Genomic DNA, 21,111 nt, shown 5'->3' with positions numbered 1-21,111 from the left:
AAGTCTCTTTGGCTAGTACGGCGCTGCCCCACTAAAATTTTGTATCTTCAACAGCCTTGTGCCAGAAACTTCAAGATTGTGCATGCTCGCCTCGCATCTTTGACTTGCCGCAATCGAGCCGCCGACAATCGCCGATATTTTAACCCGCGGGATGACACAATACTAAATTTTCCGTGTTTGACTTGCACAATGGCAGGTGTCGCTGAGAAAGCGAGGTTCTATCTCGAACGCTCAGTTCCCCAGCTACGAGAGTGGAAAGAGAAGGAAATATTCACCCAGGCATGACACCGTCAGCGCAGCGCGGACATTACAATTCTCTAACGCATTCCAATCCAGGATGAGACTCGCACAATCGTCCAAAAGCGCAACGAGCACGAGCATCGAGTGCTCTCGCCGGGAAACACACCCTCGGAATGGTCCGCCTATGCCAAATGGGAACAGTCCCTAGAAACGCTGCGCAGCAAGAGATGCCGCCGCCTCAAAATCCACCACCTCAACTCGGCGCACGCCAGCCAGGGACGCGTGCTATCGATATACGAGCGAGCCGTCAACAGACACCCCGGCAGCAGCGATTTGTGGAAGGAGTACCTGTCTTACACGGCCAGCGTCAAGGCCGCAAAGCGATGGCGCAAGACAATGACAAAGGCCCTTCGTGTGATGCCCACCGACGCCGAGCTCTGGATCATTGCGGGCAGACGGTCTGCGAGGAATGGCGACATGGCCGCGGCAAGAGGGTTCTTCATGCGCGGCTGTAGATTCTGCACCCAGGACTGCAAGCTGTGGCTTGAATACGCAAGGAGCGAGATGGAGTGGCTAGTCAAGGTAGATCAGCGCAAGACGGAGAAGAAGAATGGTGCCGACGCGTTGCGGCCCGACCGCGGTGACGACGGTGACGAACTTCGCATCGCATACAGCGAGGATGAGGACGACGGCCACGGCGACGACGACGAGGGCGGCTACATGTTGCCCGTGCCATCGCGGGCCCAGTCCAAGGTTATTGACAAGCAGGCCTCGGAGCAGCTCAAGTCCAACCCGGCCATGGACGGCGCCATACCAATGGCCATCTACGACATATCCCGGAAACAAGCTTTCTTTACTCCGGAAGTCGCGGAGTCCTTCTTCTCCCTGTTCGCTTCGTTCAGGGCCCTGTCGGTTCAACCCAAGATTTCCCGGCACGTGTTGGACTCCCTGGATGAGGCGTACCCGAACCACCCGTCCACGTGCAATTGCTACATCAGACAGCCCATCCTGGGCGTACAGGCCAACACGGCGGATTTCCCGCGAGGGTTGCGGGAAGTGTTGGCGCGGCTGGGCGAGAGGTTGGACGTTACAACGGACAAGGTCGAGCTCAGCCGGAAGACGGCTGCCTGGATAGATGGTTACCTGGCCTTGGGTGAGCTGGATGATGGCGTTCGGCAGGTTTTGGAGTATACCAGGGAAAAGTTGGAACTGTCATGATGGATTCTGCAATGTACATGGAGTGTAGAGTTTGATGCATTGCCTTGTGTCTATGTGGCAACCGCCGGTGCGAAAAGTCCACGATGCCATTTTGCCCTCAATTTCCCACAGAAACAGCCGGGCACGCAAATTGTCAGTCCGTAGGGAATAAAACTTGCAGGGTAGCCCAGCGCTTTGGCACTCGCCTCCGCCAGTTCGGATGGCGGATCCGAAAGGACAGATAAGGACGAGCCCCACACGGCCAACAAGCTCCCGTACGGAGTAACCCATGCATGATTGGGTGCACACAAAGTGAGAATGACTGCATTCGCGAGCACCAAGAACATGGGACACGGATACCAAGCGTCCTGCGCCATCACTCGCAACGCAAAGCGTGCAGAGTCCAGGGCATGTCCAAGGGCACAGGGGCGAGACGAAACACAGTTGACCAAAAGCAGGTACCAGTATAGTACTTAGTTACTTACTCACTTGGACGTGACAGGTGCCGATAATTTCGGATGCAAAGCGCCTGCTCGGCGGCGGCGGCGTGGCTGGCTGGGGAAAAGGAAAAAAGGAATAAATGAAAAAAAAAAAAATATTTCAACGGCGCGCCCCAGCATCGATTTCCGTACCACCATGCCAGCACGGAGCACTGCTACCGAAAACAAAACGCCCCCCCAGTGCGTCTCGTCTCGTGCCAGTCCCCGAGACATAGCGATCAACATCACCGTCACACCCACGCCTGCTCCGTGTTGATTGATGGCCCGCGGAACCTTCAACGGGCACACTGTCAGGTACAATTGCAGCGCGGCGTTCCGCAAACGAGTCACGAGTGGTTACGAAGCGCGGTGGGGAATTTTTCACGGCTACCAGATAGTGGCCCGGACAGTTGTCTCGTTTCTGGAAAAATCAATTGCCTGTGGTCTTTCTTTTTGTCTGTTCTCGACGAGCCTGGAAAATTGTGTTCTGGAGGTGAGACATGGCAGTGATGGTTCCAATTTTCCGACGACGGGGAGGTGAGAGCTCGTCATGAGACCAACAAACACCAGCCCACGGCCCAGGAGCCTGGCCAAAAGGCGGGAGGCAGGAGGCAGGTAGGGGCGGGTTATACACACTAGAGGAGATGAAAGCAAGCGATGCGGTGTTTTGGTGAAGGAAAGGGGATTGCTGGATGATTTTGGGGGGAGGGGGGAAGTCGACGCACGCTGGTGATGACCGTCGAGAGCTTGCCGTCACACTTGAGCATCACCAGCCGCTGGATACTCCACGGGAACGAACGGGGGCAAATGCCATAACATGGCAAGTCACCGACGAAAGGGTTTCAAATGTTCCGCATTGTAATCGACTCCTCTTCCAGCTTTGCTTTGCCGAGGGAGGACGTCTGCGGTCTGCGATCTGCGGTCTGCGGTCTGCGGCCGGCACACACAAGTTACAACAGGGCTTTCTACGAGACCAAAGACCCAGCCAGGCATTCAATCCGGGTGGCCATATTTGCGCGGCGACGTGTTGCGAACCGCGCTTGGAAGAGGGGGGGGTTACAAAAAGGTCAAGAGCAAGTATGAGGTGGAAATGCAAGAAAGAAAGAATGAATGAAAGGGGGGGAAAGGAAGGCACAGGAGGAAAAAAGCGACATACGTACATAATACATGGCTGCTCCCGATTCCCTCGCCCCATGCATGCCCTTCCTTGGCCAAGGCCCAAGGCAAAACCAAAACGTGAAGCTTTGAAACGCTCAAATGTTACCAGACCATTTCGTGGGAGCCGGGGCCAGCGAACCTAATGCGAAATGCAAAGCCCGTGCCTGCTACCTAGGCATGCAGGCATCCGCAAGGAAGACGGGCTGCAAAATGCAAATACAACTTCCTCTTGCTGTTTGACGTCTGCGCCGCTCGCCGACACACGCAGACCCAGCTTGAATGGAACGAGGAGCGAGGAGCGAGGAGCGAGAACGGGACCAGCGAGCAGCGACGAGGCGACCAAAGGCAGCCGAGACGATTATCGCAGCTACAGCCTACAGCCAGCCGGCAGGGCAGTAATTACTTTAGCTTTTAGCTTTGTAGCGGGACGCCAATGTGTCTGGCCCGGGGACAGCAGTGATGATAGCCACGGCTTGATCCAATGCAAAAATGGCCGACACCTGCCAGCGCGCGCCGCGGTCGACAACATCAAGTAAACTGGTAGCTCGCTACCGAGCGCCATCATCACTCCGTCCGACGAGTCCGTCAAGTACGGAGTACCTACCTAAACTCTGATGCGTGGTTTGGGGTTTGTTGCACGGGAACGGTCTGGTAAATCGCCACGCTTTCTCTCTCTGTGTGTGAGTGCAGTGTGCACTGTACTGTGTGTGTGTGTGGGTGGCCGGCCGCGCGACTGCGACGGCGACTGCGACTGCGGTTGCCAGGCCGCTCGTCAAAGACCGCAGACAAAGAGAGAGAGAGAGAGAGAGAGCAGGTAATAAAACGAGCACTCTGTCCCGGACTCGCCACGGGAGGCAGTCAAGGCAAAAAGCACACAAAGTTGCACTCGATCGCGTTTGAGGCTGGCCAAGAAAACAAGGCTAAAAATCCAAAGAGACCCTTTCGTGTGTGGCAGCCGCCGGGTCATCCATTGCTTGCCCAAGTCCACGGTATGATTGAAAAGGGCCATGCTGGGGACTCGAGGTCGGTCACTCACTCACATAACTAACCCTTCCCCCCTTCCCCGTTTCCTCCAGCCGCCACCCTTTTTTTTTTGTTCATTTTGGAATCTTGCTCTCTTTCTATCTCTCTTCGTTTTTTCATACCCGGCCTTGCAACCCCGTCTGCCTCCCTCATCGTGCGGCTGGCTCTTGCCAGCGGTGCCTCGACAGACCTCCATCGTGGACTTATACGCCACTGGATGACCTCACCAAAACAGGACCGGGCCCTGAGAAGGGAATGGTCGGCGCTCTCGACTTGGGGTTCAGCGACGGCCACAAATGTTCGAAAAAAAAATTCATCTCGGGGAACCGGTGCGACCGCGTGGCGCCGGGACAGTCTGGGCAGCGAAACTCAACCTTGAAGCACGACGGTCGACGAGCTCGTGAGGTTTTGGAGCGACGAGCCATGGACGAGACGGACAGACCACTCGGCCTTTGGGCCACGAGGGCCTGGGGTGTGGCAGGGATGGCCTCGAGAGCTCCGATTATTTGAGTGGCCTCGAGACGGCACCTGGCACCCGGCGCCTGTGCTCACTGCATTCGAGGCACCGAGGCTGGGGCTGCTCCGCTGGCTGGCCGCTCCAGTGGTGCCAGGCTCCATCAGTCTTGGCAGCGGCCCTCGTGGAGGTGCGGCATCAACGGCCTCGCCATCTCCTTGGCACCCCAGCACAGAGCCACCGAACAGCGAAGGAAGAACCGCTTGCGCCTCCCACCATCACGAGCGCTAGAGCTCACGTCGTCCATGTTGTCGCTTCCGAGCCGCAACAATCCACAAAGCGAAACGCCATCGACCTGCCATCATCAATGTCCACCATTCCGCCCGAGACAACATGGCAATGTTGCCCTCCACGCCGGGTGGATTGCATCCCCCAGTCCAGTCACCACCTGCCACGCCAGACACGCCAGACATTTAATCTCGTCCGATCCGCTGCAAGGAAGCTAGCTGGCTGGCAAGGCTCGGGCTGCTGTGCTGCGCTCTTCATCTCGCCCGTGCTGGGTCAACAAATTGTCAAGTCCAATTTGGTGTCTGGTGGCCGCCCCAGTGCTTTGCGCCTCTGGTGGGGCCGCGGGCGGGCGCCATTCTGTAACCATGCAACCATGCAGCTGGCCACGCATCAGGCCAGCGCTGTGGGATGCATGGGCTGCCATTGGATCCAAGGGAGGGACTTGCGAACAAACGCCTCGCAGTACGACCTCGTCGAGCAAGTCCCGACGTGAAAAAAATGCTGTTCAGCCGACCTCGTGTCCGAGCAGCGGCCAACGTTGGAAACTTGCTGCTGCATTGGCCGTGTGGAATCGTGTGTCGCCGCCCGGTCAACCCCATCTCGACACGCCCGTGGCCGAATGGATCGAATCAATCACTTATAATGGCGAGCCGGCGATGCCGCAAAAATTGGGCTTCAGCATTATTCTCTTGTTCGGTTCCGCATCCTCTCTGGCGTTGACACGGAATTCGCAATTTCGGACAAGAACAGCACGACGTCCAAGGCACATCTCCCGTGAGGACCCAACGTATGTGCATCCACTGAAGTGCTGGATACAGGACCGAGTCGCAGTGTCTCCCGGACAGCTACCAGTCGTGACCTCCAAAGCGTCTCTTTCATTGTCCCTGGCTTGGATTCAAGACTCACGGCCGGGTCGGCGGGAGCGCGGAGTCAATTGCCATGGAGCTCTCTTGCTGTATGTCAGACTTCAACGCGAGCAACATGACGAGTATGTCGCCTGTGGCCGACTTCGACGGGTCTCTTCTATCGAATCAACCTCCTGAACAGCAAGCAGTCTTTTCTCAGCCACAAACCAATGACAAATGGCCAAAAGCCAGTCAAGCTCCTATCAACCGTTGATGCGGTGATCTTTGCACTTGCAAGTCGCAGATCCTTGTTCCGTCATCTCCAACAGGAGGTATGCAGACTGAGAAACATCGTCAGACAGAGACGATGGCAAAAATAATGCCTTTGGCGAGGTACTGCTGGCGGTCACTTTGTATTGGACATGCGGGTTCGTTGATGACACTGTACCAATGGGCACTGGGGTATGGCAACATGTCTGCTAAGACGGTGATGACATGACTGGCTAAGTTGGTAGGCAACAGTCGGGAGCGTGGCGACCATGACTAACGGCTACTCAGGCTTCACTAACATGCTATCATCTCTGAGTCGCCATTGGCTGGACTTGGATTCGGAATCGACCGCATGGCTTGGATCACCATGCGCTAGGCCGAAGATGGACTAGGCGACCCGCCCGAACGAAATTTCTAATGGGTACTCCGTAAGTATCTGAAACCAGTCAGAATGAAAGTCGGGAAACGTGTGCAACTCGACTGGATTCCTCTGGCACGCGGGCTGGGGTGGCTGATTGTCAAAGATTGCGTTGCCTCTCGATGGTGCTGGTGTCTGGCGCCCTCTGACGAGACTGGCTCAAGCTCTCGCCTTTGCCCACCCACATCCGACACTTCACTCTCACGGCCGCTGCGCACACTACAACTCGTCGCACCCTGGCCTCGCGTAGCGACTGGGCGACTGAAGCGCAGCTGTGAAATCACTTCTTCGGTCTCGTGACCCGCAGCATCTCCGTTCGGACGGGCTCCTGGATCCGCGTCGGCCTCCTGCGCGGACGTGAAGTGGCCTGGAAGGCTGGGACTGGACCTACGGGTCCGTACGAAATTTTTCTCCCTCGGCTGCTTGATGCTACAGGAAATCGGCCACCGCCAACCCAGGGCGCGCGACACCGCATTCATTTGCCTCGCTCCACCGTCTGCTATCAGTCTGCTGCTTTTATTATCGGCAGCCCTTCTACTGCAGTAGGTTGAATCGGGCCTCGCGGCTGCACGGCGCCGAGCATCTGGATTGAACGTGCTGCCCGACCGAGGTTGGCCGTTCGGTCCCCCCTGGCCTTGCTGCCTCGCCCGCGCCTTCTGACTTCCACGGAGTACCCAGTGTCCTGGTGGTTGGCACTTGTGACACGCTCCAGCGTCAAAGGTACGTTGCTTTTAGCTCCGATGCGCCCAGCCTCGAGGTATCCAGGTACCTAGTCTGCGCCTGGAAGCCGGCGACCTTGAAACTGGCTAGCTCGAGCTGGCGCTCCCTTTCCCTTTTCTTGGCCGCACCTTTTCCCGCCGCACAGTCTCGTGTCCCAGCACCCAGCACCCTGCACCCAGCACCCTGCCTGCCTCTCTGCCCTCCAATGTCGTCGCCTCGCGTCGCTTCGCCTTGCCTCACCTCACCTCACTACATGCAGTGGCCGTTCTGTCCCCCTGGTCTCCGCTTCGCTGGTCTCCAGCCACCCAATCAGCTCTCGAGAATCCTCCCCTTGCCCACTTGCGCATCCAGCAGACTCTCTGGATTGTCCCAGCGAGGGAGCGAGAAGACTGATGAGTGAGCGGCCCGTCCGTCGGCGGCAACGATCCAACATTTGCATCGAGTATTGAGTCGACCTGACCAGACCACATGCACATCCCTCCCTCCAGAAGTCTGGTGCCGCTGCTCCCCGTCCACTGTCCGCTGCCCACTGCCCACTGCCCACCGCACAGCGTCCGCCGCCCGCCGCCTGCCGTCTGGTTGCCGTCTGGTGCCGTCTGGTGCCGTCCGCTCTGGTCGCTCCCAAGTGCTCACCTCAAACTGTCGCCCGCCTGGTCCGTCTCCGCCTGTCTTTTTTGGCTCTCTCTGGCCTTGCAACCTGCCCCCCCCGTCTTTGCCTGCTCATTTCCCACCCGACACCACACGCACCGCACACTACACACAATCCTCCACCAACCCGCGACGCGACTCGACCTATCCATCCATCACCACACGCCGTGGTCGTGACACGGCCCCATCGCCATCCGTCCCTGTGCTCTTCAATGGGTTTCTGGCCGTGTGCCTGTTGATCGCTAACGTCGTTGCGCACAGCCTGTCCGGGCCGTCGCCATGAGCGCCTGGATGAACGACGCCGTCCCCAACCACAATGGAAACGGCTTCCCTCACATGAACGACCCCAACTCTGCCGCTGCCATGATGGACCCGTCAGCCTTTATGGCCAACCCGGGTCAGTTTAACCCGGGGCAATTCCCTAACCAGCAACAGATGGCTGGTATGCAGAATGGTCCAATGCGACACGGCTCGCCGACGTACCAGAGCCAGAACCAACCCCCGAATCCGAATCCGAATCAGAACCAGAACCCCGTCTATCAAACCAACCAAGTGATTCCATCAAAACGCCCTCGTCCTCGCGAAGATAGCGTCACAGGGTCGCCACTGCAGAACCCGGGCATGCAACCGCCGTCGCGTTCCGAAACGCCGCAACAACAAAACTTTGGTGCTTTTCAACCCGCCGGTGGTGCCATGCCTCCACAAGCTCCCGGCCAATTCCCCCATCTACAGCCCAACGGATCTGCCAATGCCAGTCCCTCCCCCATCATGGGAAACCAAATGCGACCAGGAAATGTGCCTCAGCGAGTGGCCACCGCCTCACCACATCCCTTCTCACCTGGTCCGCAGCAGCAATTCACCGGCTCACAAGCGTCTCCAATCCCTTCTGAGCATGGCACGCCTCAACCAAATTCATACATGCAGGCCATGCCTCCGGGGTATAATCCGGGGTACGCGCAGTCGCCTTCAAATCCTCGCCCGTCTCCTAACCCCAATGCGATGGCTAGCGGCCCGGCTCCCGGCGCCCAAATGATACCTCAACAGATGGGACAAATGCCGCAGCATATGGGTCAAATGCCGCCAAATATGTACCAGCAAATGCAGCAGCAGCAACAGCAGCCTGGCCAGCCGCAATCGCAGCAGGGTCAGCCGAGACCGCAAGGCATGACTGATCAACAGAAGATGGCAGCGTACCAGATGCGTCTTCACCAACACTTGCAAGGAAACATGCAAATGCAGCCACAGATGCAGACCCAGAACATGGGTCGCGGAATGATGCCGAAGCAGCAGATGTCCGGTATTCCAAATGGTCAAGTGCCTCAGGGCGCTATGAGACAGCAACCCAGGCCCATGGGAAACATTAATCCGGAACATTTCATGAAGAACCTGGTGGCCCTAATGAACGCAAAAGGACTGCCTTTGGACCCGAATCCCATTGTAGTTGATCGACAAGTCAGCCTTGTCATGTTGTTCCAAGTTGTTCAATCCAAGGGAGGCTACAAGGCCGTGACCACGGGCAACGGTTGGGGATTTGTTGCCCAGGCTCTGGGACTACCGGCGCATATACCGACTGTACCACCCACTCTGAAGCAGGTGTACGAGCGAAATCTGGCAAAGTTTGAGGAAGTGTGGATTACACAGCAGCAGAAGCATCGGATGATGCAGCAGAATGCAAATATGGCTGGTCCAGGAACACCGCAAAAGCAGATGCAGCCTGCACAGCAGATGAACCAAGGGCAGATGCCTCAGGGACAACAGCAGCAGACCCCAATAAAACCTGGTCAAGCCCCAGTCAATGGGTTTTCCACTCCTCAACCGTCGCAGCAACAACCACATCTCCAACAGCCACTACAGCAGCCTCATCTAGCCCCGCACGCGCAGCAGCAACAAGCTCCTCTCCAGCACCAGCACCAGCACCAGCACCAGCACCAGCAACAACAACCACAACCACAACACACATCCAACTCCAATGCCAAACCAGGCCACAGAAGCAGTATGTCACGAGGTGCAGATGCCTCCGCGCCCAACGACTTCTCCATACCGTCGCCCTCACACGCCCGCCCTGGCAGTGTCTCTGTCGATGGTCGGCAGGCAACTCCCCTGCCTGCTGTTGGTGCTGACGACCCGATGCCTCGCATGCCCCCGAAGCCCGAAGACTACAGCCCATGCGCAAGGGAACTATCGACATATGGCGGGATTGACACTCATGCTGCTAATCTCCTCGGCGCTGAGTTGGAACGATGGGAACCGACTGTTCCGTCTGTAAACGAGCTGGGCAACATTGACATCTCCGCCCTTACTCGCAGTCTTCAATGTGGTATCCACGGTGAAGTGCGCCTAGCTCTCGACACACTTGCTACGATTTCCTCGTCCCCAAACCAAGCACATTTTCTACATCTCAGAGCTTGTGATGATCTGGTCGAAGCTTTGGTAGACTGCGCTGAAACCCAGATAGACCTTCTTGTTGAACATGCGACCGAGGTGGCTGATGAGATTCAACTTGCTTCATATGAGGATGTGGTCAGAGCATGCCGAATAGAGCGATGGGCTGTGACAGACGTACCTGCTTTTGGTAGCATCGATTATCAACTCGATCGAGCCGTGGACCGACTTATTTGCATAACAACGATTTTGCGCAACGTATCGTTTCCCGGCGAAAACAACGAGAACCACTACATGCTCTGCGAAGAATATGTGGTCAAGATGCTCTGCTCCGTTATCCGGTATCTTGGAACGCGTACGATGCTTCTCCGGACACACGCCAATACCCTTGATTTCATGAAGGACGTTGTGGTTTTCCTATCCAACATCTCGAGCCAATTGGAGATTCCTGGCCGGGAACAGGCTTTGAGCCTCTTGCATTTCCTGCTCGCGTTTGCTCCTGTTCCAGGCCCAACAATGGCCAGCGACACGCTCAACTTCACTCCATACGACCCCAGTATTCATTCCTATCTTCCACATGCGGTTGATGCCCTGGCCAAATTGCTTGCTCGTGACGAACCGAACAGAGGCTTTTACAAGGCGCTTTTCACTGTTGATTCTTCATCACCGCTAGCTAACGAGCTTCTCGTCCGGGCGTTTGCCTTGGCTATATCGCCTTTACCAGACAAGGCCAGGGAACAATTGCGACCGAGTACACTTCCGCCACTATTTGAGGCTAGAAAGCCGTTTCTAATGCAAGGCCTCCTGGGCGCGGAAATCATAGCTTCCCTTGTGCCAGGATCCGAATCGGGAATGGCTCGAGCACTTCTTGCATCAGGCAACTGCCTTGCACAAAACCTGGTTAAGCTGATCCAGAATCTGTGCATCTTGTACGAAAAGCCACCCCCTTCTGCTCGTGGCGTCGGCCGGGCAGCCGCAGCTAGGAAAGACCCTGAGCTTGTTTATATTGTTGCTGTTGCCGTCTCACTTCTGCGCCGTCTTGCCGAAAAGGCAAGAGATTCTGCAGGTTCCGCGTCTGCAGGTATCGGCGACCTACTGCCGCAGCCCCAGGTGCTGATGGACGCGCTGATGATGCAATCTCCTGAATGGACGAAAGAGGGTTTACTTCCGCAGTTGACAGCTGTGCTTAATTTGGATGGATGAGCTCACGACGTGTTGTAATAACAACATCTGACATGGACATGACTGCCTGGTCTTTGTGCTGCGGCTTTGAAAAAGGCGTTTTCCTATTCTGGACAGGTCTGCTCCAGCGAATATAAAAATGATGCGTCGGGGTGCAAGGCATGGGGTGTATTTTTGGTTGACTTTATATTATTAGTGCTTGTTGTGTATGTGTCTTCTTGTCATTGTTGACGGTGTATCAGATGACGGCGCATAGCTAGATTTGCATGGAGATGCGAACTCGTTTTGGACAGGCAATTCTTTGGGTTATATCCTTGAGGGGAGTTGTACATAGGTACAGGAGTGCCATACATAAACTGATACCACATATTTGAGATTCAGTCGAAATTCCATTGCTCTTGTGTAGTACAGCTTGGCTGGTTCATTGTCCGTTATGCTGTGAAGGTACTACTAATGTACAGAAAGAACCCTGACCCTAAGTCATGGACGCCATCCAGGATAGTTACAGCCTCCCTCACACATTTCCTCCTTCCGTGCCCTCAGAATCCACGCTCTAATAGCCAAGACTTGGTCTTGTCATAGTAATTGCCCTATAGTCCTGTTAGCACGCCGCCTGGCTCACGCAGACACCCGCAAATGTTCCTTGACACACATACTTTCAACTCGATATGCTGCGTCGTCGGATTGAGTCTAACATCTTCCTTGCTCACCCCGAGAGACTCTACCAAATCTTCTAGTAGTTTCTTCCGGTCACCATCCACTTTCTTTATAAACACAACTTGGCGGTTTCCTCCCGACTTGGATCGCCTGTAGACGGGAAGCTGTGTTGAGGGTGTGCGACGAACGATGTAGGGAGCGCCTGCGAGCTCTTCTGGCGACTTTGTCGGAGGAGGGGTGGACGCGCGGCTGATGGGAGTGTAGCTGCGAGCGAGCTCGCCGGCGGCGTTGGTGAGCGGTCGTGACGGTGGTGACCAGGAGGGGGAGCCGTAAACGGCAAGGCTGGATGGAGAGTTGATTGCGGCTCCGCAGATGCTTGGTCGGAGCCTGAGGAGGCGGTGGTTCTGCCATCTGCAGATGGCCCGAGAGACGCCTTGATGCATTGTCGGGCACATGAAATGCTCGGCAGGCGATATAAATCCGTCGGGGATGCGCAACAGACGGGTCGCCGGAGGGAGATGGTATTCTGACGTTGACGAAAGGCGTCCCAGCACTGTATATAACCTGAAAGAAGCTCCCTGATCGTCAAGAGACCCCGAGGGATCGGAATTCCCAACCGCTGTGGTCTGGACTCTGAAGCAAAGCTGATCCAAAAAGCTCGAGGTCACATGACGGGCGCGTGGGCATGGTCGGCAAATGTCCGGGTATGCCGGGACAGCCACTCCCACACAGGACACACAGACAGCACTTTGTGTTTGGCGAAATTGGCCAAAAATCTGCCCCTCCTCCGCTCACTCACTCGCCATCGTAGCCATCATCAAGAACGACGCTTTCTCGTGTCGTGTCAAAATCGTTCGAGGAGCATAGCTCTCAGTAGAACCTGACGGACACAAATCCCGGCCAGATAGCACTTCACCATGGAGGATACCCTCAAGGCCACTTCGGCCGATGGTTCATCGATTCTGCCCCAGTTGGCACCGCATCTCAGCAGACACCTGCTGTTCCCGCTGATTCAGTTCGAGGGCGACCAGGCCGAGGAGAAGGGCGAGGATGAAAAGGCCAAGAAGATCTTGTCGTGGAAAATAAAGCTGCTGGAGGACACCAACATGACCGACTACGTCGCGACGCTGTACTGCGAATTGCATGGAGTCTCTGAGCCTCCTGCAGAATACACCAAGAAGAGGCAGGATGTTTTGGCCCAGCTGGAGAAATATGAGCAGGCTACCGCCAAGATTGCGGACCTTTTGACGCAGGACGAGGTTGTAAACGGTCTTCGAAGCGACAAGGTGGCCAACTTGGAGTTTCTGAAGAACCAGCACGGCGTGAGTTGGAGAGGATTTCAAGGGGAGAAGGCGAACAAAAGAACAAAAGTTGCTAACGGCTCTGCAGGTCACCATGGAAATGGTCAACGCCCTCTACGACTTCGGACAGTTCCAGTTCCGGTGCGGCCAGTACGGACCTGCCGCCGATATGCTGTACCAGTTCCGCGTCCTCTCCACCGACAACGACAAGGTCTCCGCCTCGACCTGGGGCAAGCTCGCCTCCGAGATCCTGTCTACAAACTGGGAGTCGGCCGTCGATGAGCTCAAGAACGTCAAGGAGGGCATCGACTCCAAGCTCTTCAACAACCCGCGCGCGCAGCTCGACCACCGGACCATGCTGGTGCATTGGGCTCTCTTCCCCCTGTTCAACTGGGACGGTGCCCGCGAGCCCATCCTCGACATGTTCTTCTCGGCCGCCTACATCAACACCATCCAGACCTCCTGCCCCTGGATCCTGCGATACCTCATCGCCGCCGTCATCACGGGCCGCACCCGCGCTCGCAACAGCTCCACCCAGCAGAAGCAGCTCAAGGACATTGTCCGCTACGTCCGCCAGGAGGCCTACGAGTACGCCGACCCCGTCACCCAGTTCGTCAGCGCCCTCTACATTGCGCACGACTTCAACGCCGCCCGCGAGGCCCTCAGCCAGGCCGAGCAAGTCTGCCGCAGCGACTTCTTCCTCGCCTCCTCCGCCGACGCTTTCGTCAACGCCGCCCGCCACCTCATCTGCGAGAGCTACTGCAAGATCTTTAGCCGCATGAACATCCGCGACCTCAGTGCCAAGCTGGGCCTCAACCCCGACGAGGGCGAGAAGTGGATCGTCAACCTCATCCGCGAGACGAGGCTCGACGCCAAGATTGACAGCCAGGACGGCACCGTCATCATGAACCACCCCCCCAACAACGTCTACCAGCAAGTCATTGAGAAGACCAAGGGCGGCTTCTTCAGAACGCAGGTCCTCAACGCCGCCGTCTCCAAGTAAACCACGTCTCCCAGACTGTGTGACAACAAGAAAAAGCACCAACCGCGTTGCCCCTGCCACCAAGACTCTTTTCACACAGGCATGCCGTTGGAGAGGTCAACCATGTCAGTGGGGAAAAGTCGGTACATCACCCCCCCGGACATGTAGGCTTCTCGGATGAAGAGGGAACCCCCCATCATCCGGCCGGCATACTGTACGCGGAAAAACGACAGACTTAAGCAATTAGATGCGGAAGCCTCTCTTTGGGACCATCTTCCCAAAGAGGAGGGAAGACGGGTGCTCGCGACGTTCCACCGGTAAATGAAGGGAGCGTGTGAGAGGGTCCTGGCCTTGTTTTATATCACGTTTGTCCACTTGCCTTGGCCCCCTTTCCCCCCTTCTTGGTGATGCGGCTTGCATTGCATGGCGTTGTTACTTCCTTTTTTTTTTCTTGCGTTTCGGATATTCTGATCGGATTGGGTTCCTGGGCCGAAGGGGCCGGGGAGTCGGCTGAGGACGGGCAATGGAACCAATGCATTTTTGATGGGCGGGAAACTCTAAAAGTGGAAAGAAATAAACGTAATTTGTTACAATTGTCATCTTTCACCCCCGTGGTTTGTGATGTGCTCTGTTCTGCATTTACTTGGATGGTGATCCGCTTTGTGGTGTGTCATTCTGTATGATGAAGCTAGGCCTCGTTACTAGACACGAATACAACTTTTTCTATTTTGGTCTACACCTCATAAAAGTCATCAAGTCGTCGAGCACAGCCTCTCTGCCGGGTCTTCGGTCCCCAACCGTCCCTGACCGCCATGTATTTGCGTCGGAGCCTGGCCAGTCTGGTACTGGGCTGCCGCTCGCAGCCAAATTCCTAATGATCTCCGTCTCGTACAGCTAGCCAGACCTGGCCTTTTAATGCTTCAATTGCACTGTCCCGCATCCACCATACATCACCGCCGGGGGAGCGGGACGCCAGGCCTCCCCCCGTTGTCTCTGCCTCTTGAGAGGCACCGGTTTTGATGGTAGCTTGGCTTTCTTGGAGGCTGGGAGCGGCAGACTTGAGCAGCCTTTCTCGGGTGGCCCCCCATTCGAAGAGGAGTCTTGCACCCTGCAGACGTTCTCGATCGCCGCCTTGTACAATGCCGCTCTCCATCTCCATTCGAGCATCTACAGCAGACACCCCATCTTGTTCCTTGTCGTTGCTCTCCAAAAGGGCCGCGCGTTCTGCGTAGCTTACGCTTTCAAGTTTGCCTAGACCAAATATCCACTCGAGCGGATTGTTTCCCTTGCCCTCGCTGCCCAAAGTTCGCAGCGTAGATGTGAAAGCTCCTTCGGATGGTGGGCGTCGTTGTAGGTACATGCTCTGCGTATGAGAAAACGCTCGTCGTAGCTCATCATTGGAGAAGTCGAGCTCAATATCCCAAAATCGAGGTCCGCAAGAAGTCGACAAACTTGATATTTGATCAAGGGGAGGTAAGAGACAAGGCGTTGTACGATACAGAACATGCTCAGAGGAAGGATCTTGCTTCATCTTGATTTGTACAGACACGGATACTGGCAGTCCCGTCAGCACATCCTTCGCAACCAAGCAGCGCTGCTCTGTTGCCAAAACCCAAAAGTGGCGGAAGGCCTGGAGATGTGACCTGTTGTCCATCACGTTGGTTGGGAAGATGGGATAGAATGATATCAGCAAGGCAGCAATTGCTTTATCGCTGGAGCCAAACGTTACCGTTCCGCACCCTAGAAATAGAGATCCGATGGCCAGGTGGGCAGCAAGATGCGATCCGTATGGGACATCCGGGTTATCCCTGCCGTGTAGAGAGCGCAGCCGTCTCAGAACCAAAATATCGCCGGTGCCAGCCATGACGATGGAACAGGACAAGGCCAGAATGTCTTGGCACATTCTAGCATTTGACCTTGCGAGTTCCTCGTCATACAGAGGTGCAGCATCTGGGTGAGGCCGCGGGGTAGCTTCGATGTTTGAGATGCGTATGAATTGATCAAGGTAGTGTAGCAGCAGATCCCGAGCCCTGGTGGAGGCACTTCCCGAGAATCGAAGGGCAACCGAAAAGCAAATTCCGGTCAGTATACTAAAGAATGGGAGGTCTGTCGAGCGTAGCTTGGTCGTGCATTGCAGCTTGTGTCGGGAGCGATACGGAACAGGAAGGCTGTCGCGGACCCATGCGAGTGTAGGCTCGATCCTTGACCAGAGAATCAGATTCTTGGTCAGGGTGCGAAGGAGCAGGATGTCTGGCCGCACATAGTCGAACTGCAGAACCGAATCGGGAACGTCAATCTTTCGGGCCACAATTGTATCTTCAGACTTCATAAATATGAGGGCGATGGCCATGACAGCGCCAGCTGAAGCCCTGTCAAGGATGTGGACGATTTCGACATTCTTGGTTGCCGTGGCATGAGCAATGAGTTTCTCCGTGAGCTTCATGTCTTGGAGACCCTTCAGATCACCGCCCTTGCTTAAGTTGATGAGGCCCAAGGCGAAGCCAGCGGCAAGACGGTAGCATTCGCTCCTGAGAGGCTCCTCTTCGTCGTCTTCATCAATGTGTTCTATTTCCGAGAGCATGATTTCACTCATTCGTCGATGCTGGCTGTTGCAGTACAGGAGGCCAATGCCCATAATCCCAGATGTTTGTGTGAGAGGAGATAAATTCAACTCGGCGGCACCGCGAGGGAGCATGCGTGTTGCATGAACTGACAGTAATCGAGTGATGAGAGAATCCATCGTGCCCATATATGATGCCGCCAAACCCAGAAGCAGCCCAATAGATGTCATGGTGTGTTTGGGAGTCAGATACTTGAACGCAACCCATTTGGCCACTCCTTTGAGATGTCCGTTCAAGCCAAGGGCTAAGAGAAAGCCGGCGTGTCTGTTACTCAACTCTTGTGCCGGTTTGTTGTACAAGATCCAAGAAGTATCGATCCCTTTGGCCTGGGGCGAAATTGCTAGGCCCGCAGCAACGCCTTGGTGAAAGAAGCCCCAGCAAACCTTCTCCTCCGTGAACAGCGACTTGTCAACACCGACAGTGACCTTGGTTGGCTTAACTATGCAATTCAAGTTGAAGCCGCCAATGTGGAACTTTTGGGTTATCAGAGGGAAGCGTAAACTATAGTATAACAGCGCACGACCCGCCGGGATTGCCAGTGTACCCGTTGCGATTCTAGAAACAAGCTCTTTCTGCTTTTCCAAGTACTCGCTTTCCGGCCAAGTAGGATCAGGATTAAGACGGACCACCCTGGTCTTGTGCGTTGAAAGCAGATCCTGGGCTTCATTGAGACGGCGATCGTCTTTGAAAAGGGCCCGTATCACCGCCTGGCGTTCAGTACCTTCACCCTCGTCATATCCAGTGTTGTTAGCCTCTTCTACGCTTTGGCATAGCAACCCAAAATCCCAAGCAGCCATATGGGTTGGTGCCAAAATGTTCGCCACGGCTTGTCGGGGTCGTCGACTCGGTTTGACAATGAGGCTAATGTCACTTCTCTTCACCAAGTCCAGGAGACCATGGGACCATTGCGAGGGTGGGTGTGGCTGGCATAGGGATATTGCATCTTGAAGAGGTGCCAGCACAGCTTCAGGGAGCGACTCGAGGATATAGTTCGTAAACCCGCAATCCTGCATGGCTTCAACCATCTCAACAGCAGTCGATTTGGGCCTGATTACCTTGAAGAGGCGTTTGAACATCAGTGTTCTGGTTGTAATAGTGTCCCATCTCTTATCCTGCAACTTCTCGGCCTCCGAGACCCGTGAGCTGGCGTAATATATGTCGGCGGGCGTCATACAGGGCGTCCCCCGAACTCCGCATAGTCGGGATTGGATCCATTCCAAAATGTCTGGTTGAACTGGGGGTTGTGGTATTGCTGGTCTCACATTGAGTTCTGGTACGACGGCTCGCATTAGTCCTGAAGATTACTACTACTGCAAATGCGGCTTTGACATACCGGAATCATGGCGCGGATCAACATCCTCCTGGATGCCTAGCTCGTAAATATCGGCGAAAGTGTGCCACTTGAGCCATCTAGCGAGTTGGCAAAGCAAGACTCGTAGGTAGTCCCTGCCTGGAGAGAAGTACTCAGGTGTTGTGATATCTAGTTTCTGTTCGTCAAGGAGGAGATGGAGCGCCATAAAGATGTCCACGGCAACCTTGCGTCTGGTGGCAGCCGACCTGGCAAGAGACATGGGCATATATCCTTGATGGCCCAACGCTGCCTCACCGAGGGAGGAGATGAGGTAGTCCTTCGACAAGGCAATGTGACGCGCGAGAAATGTAAGGGGAGTGTCGCTCTGGGCTGATGCGTTACCGATCGGCTCTTCCTCCAAGGCCCATTGCCAACCCCGATTCATCATCCACACCGGGAAACCCAGCGAATTTGCACTTTCTCCCACTTCCAAGGCCTTCCAGTCCCCTAACCCCAGAATGAAACCAAAAGATTCAGAAGCAGGCCCTCTTTTTCGATCAGGTGACTGAGACGTTTGAAATTGGGTGGTATCTTCACGACCAAGATTGAGGAAAGAACTGAGAAGGAGAACTGCTGTTGCAGACCACTCGACATTGGCTAAATCATCCTGGTGTTTCTGCAGCCATTGTGTTAGATGAAGCCAGCCTGCATGAAGACGGCCGCCCAGGGCATCTGGCAGCACACTTTTGCAGATGTCTAGAACTTTTTGAACTTGTGGGCAACTTGGCTGAAGCTGAATTCTGAGTTGGTGAAGCCGACCATGCGCGTCAACTACGTCAACGACACCGCGCTTCCGCGGATGACGAATGCCAATTATTCCTCCACCGGTAAGGTCCATAACCTCTGACTTTCGTTGCTTGACGTCTCTGTCAGCAACTCTGCCTCGATATTGGATGCTTCTGGTATCATCGACAAACAAAATGGGAAGAGATATTTTTGTCAGCTCAATCCAGGGTGCCTGAGCGGTCAATTCGTGCTGCCCATCTTTGGAGTCGGAAAGAACCAGTATCACAGACAAGTCCCCATCAACGAGTTTTGACGAGTCAACAACACTCTGAACCTTCCACTGCGCGCCGGGCGATATTGAGACGAACGAGCACGTGGACTTGTCCTTTCCGGACGCGCTGGCAGCAGCACCGGGCTTTTCTTGAGTTTTGACATGCAAAGTCATCATCCGAAGCCGTTTCTCTAGCGGCTCCTGGATTCCTATGAGCAATTGGGTGCGCCCTTGCTCATCCACCGCGAAGGGCGGAGCGGTCAGAACGAACACCTTGGTTTGGCATCTTGCAGGAAGAGTCGATGTCGAGTAACGGACATTGGAGCTATCCAGAGAGATAGTCTGAACCTTGGTGAAGCGAATCTCATTCTGTAATCCATCAAAATCATGATCATCAAGCCCCATGTTGTGCAGACTTTCATCCAATGCCGCGTCGAGTGGAGCCTCAAGCAAGCTTCCCAAGCTGGGATGAATGTGGTGAAGGCTGGAGCTGGAGCGCCCTTGGTGGCCGTTGTGCGATTCGATCCTTTTGGGTGCTCCGGTGTTGGAAGTGAGAGGCTGGTCAGCAAAAGCTGATCTTTCATGCGAGGCGGACAGGTCTGCTCGCGCAAGCATGGAGCTCAAACGACGGGAGCTTCTTCGGGTGACACCAGTTCCTTCATTGTCTTGTTGTTCGAGAGAAGACACCAAGTCCAACGGCTTCTCAGGTTTCTCACTCTTTCGCTGACGCTTACCGGGGAGAGGCGCCCCAAAGCTCTCCCTGTAATTCTGCTGAACTGGCGTTGAGGACCCGCTTGCGAAGCCTTGAGGTGGCATCGAGCTCCGGCGTCTGGCAGCCCTATTCTTTGCCTTCCTCTGATGTCCAGTAAACGGATCTTCATGCTCGAGATACTTCAAGCGCCAAACAGTGTAGGAGCCGAGTTCTCTGTTTACAGTAACGGCTAGTATCAAGGGGGTATCAGAGGTTCCGGGATCGGATTCCGGCAAGTTGATTTGTTGTATGTGAAGAATTTCCTCGGCCGGATCAAGAAAAATGGGCTTTTTGGATTTGTTATGGCGTGTGGGACGGCGGCTGTGAGGCTCAGGCTCGCCAACAACCAGGCCAATGTCAGACAAGGGATCCATGAGCGAGACGAGGCGTGGCCAGTGCGACAACTGTTGCTGCTCTAAAGGCGTATCCCACATATTCTCCAGTGTCGAACTTAGGCCAAAATGAAGCGGCTTAGGCTTTCCCATCCCTTCCACCGAGAAGACGTTCTGCTGTGAGCTGTTGAGTGCCGTGAGCTGTGAGGAGATGAAGGAGTTTGGGGGAACCCGTGGGAATTTGAGCGCAATTGGAGCGAGGTTCTCCGCCTTGTACTTTCTTTGAATGACGACTCCAATGGGTCCTGCACAAGCGGACTCGACTTCGAATGGCATGTGGATGATATGGCTGGTGCCCGAGAGGAAGAAGATATGCGCCTGCGTCTTGAGAAACACTGCCAGGGCCTTTTCCAATCTTGGCGCGGCGAGAGACGGTGCTTGGATGGGAGTGCTAGCACTATGATGGGCATTTTGTAGGGCATCCTCCGAAGTCGCAAAATAAGCCAGAAGAGCCTGGGTGATGGGTTCTTTCTCAAGTCCAAATTTGAAGGACTTCCTGAACATGCCCCCTCGGCACCAGATGACACAGTCTTGGGTGGTCAAGAGCTCGTCCTCGAGTGCGTCGCTGTCCCTCTCATCCGACGTGATTTCCCACTTGTATTCTGAAGGAGCCGGATTTGGAGAAAGCAGTTGCTCTTCGATGGCGTGACGCAGCCCCGAGGGGTGATGCAGGCCGAGGGACCTTACCGACGCCATGATGATGAAGTTGGAGGAGATCCATGGGCGGGCGAGCGGCGGACGGACAAAACCAGGCG

At 55.3% G+C, this 21,111-nt stretch overlaps 5 protein-coding genes across 5 annotated transcripts; 3 read left to right on the top strand and 2 right to left on the bottom strand.

Annotated features, from left to right (window-relative positions):
- Window positions 1-189: 189 nt before the first annotated feature.
- On the top strand, window positions 190-1,458 carry MAM_04764 (U3 snoRNP protein; the record flags this gene model as incomplete). The annotated part of the gene is made up of 3 exons (XM_040823562.1): window positions 190-215; window positions 280-289; window positions 337-1,458. The coding sequence occupies 3 exons, from the start codon at window positions 190-192 to the stop codon at window positions 1,456-1,458; spliced, it is 1,158 nt and encodes a 385-aa protein (XP_040678233.1).
- A 6,561-nt stretch (window positions 1,459-8,019) lies between these two features.
- On the top strand, window positions 8,020-11,325 carry MAM_04763 (ARID/BRIGHT DNA binding domain containing protein; the record flags this gene model as incomplete). The annotated part of the gene is made up of 1 exon (XM_040823561.1): window positions 8,020-11,325. The coding sequence occupies one exon, from the start codon at window positions 8,020-8,022 to the stop codon at window positions 11,323-11,325; it is 3,306 nt and encodes a 1,101-aa protein (XP_040678232.1).
- Window positions 11,326-11,843: 518 nt separating this feature from the next.
- On the bottom strand, window positions 11,844-12,404 carry MAM_04762 (mitochondrial large ribosomal subunit L49; the record flags this gene model as incomplete). The annotated part of the gene is made up of 2 exons (XM_040823560.1): window positions 11,844-11,894; window positions 11,961-12,404. The coding sequence occupies 2 exons, from the start codon at window positions 12,402-12,404 to the stop codon at window positions 11,844-11,846; spliced, it is 495 nt and encodes a 164-aa protein (XP_040678231.1).
- A 474-nt stretch (window positions 12,405-12,878) lies between these two features.
- Window positions 12,879-14,265, top strand: MAM_04761 (eukaryotic translation initiation factor 3 subunit 6; the record flags this gene model as incomplete). The annotated part of the gene is made up of 2 exons (XM_040823559.1): window positions 12,879-13,283; window positions 13,351-14,265. 2 exons carry the CDS (start codon window positions 12,879-12,881, stop codon window positions 14,263-14,265), a joined length of 1,320 nt encoding a protein of 439 aa, XP_040678230.1.
- Window positions 14,266-15,115: 850 nt separating this feature from the next.
- MAM_04760 (negative regulator of mitosis) lies at window positions 15,116-21,052 on the bottom strand (the record flags this gene model as incomplete). Its single annotated transcript, XM_040823558.1, has 2 exons — window positions 15,116-18,099; window positions 18,199-21,052. 2 exons carry the CDS (start codon window positions 21,050-21,052, stop codon window positions 15,116-15,118), a joined length of 5,838 nt encoding a protein of 1,945 aa, XP_040678229.1.
- Between the last annotated feature and the right edge of the window lie 59 nt (window positions 21,053-21,111).

Source organism: Metarhizium album (genome assembly GCF_000804445.1).
Source record: "Metarhizium album ARSEF 1941 chromosome Unknown scaffold_11, whole genome shotgun sequence".
NCBI classification, from domain to species: domain Eukaryota; kingdom Fungi; phylum Ascomycota; class Sordariomycetes; order Hypocreales; family Clavicipitaceae; genus Metarhizium; species Metarhizium album.
This window is presented reverse-complemented; position numbering and strand designations above follow the sequence as displayed.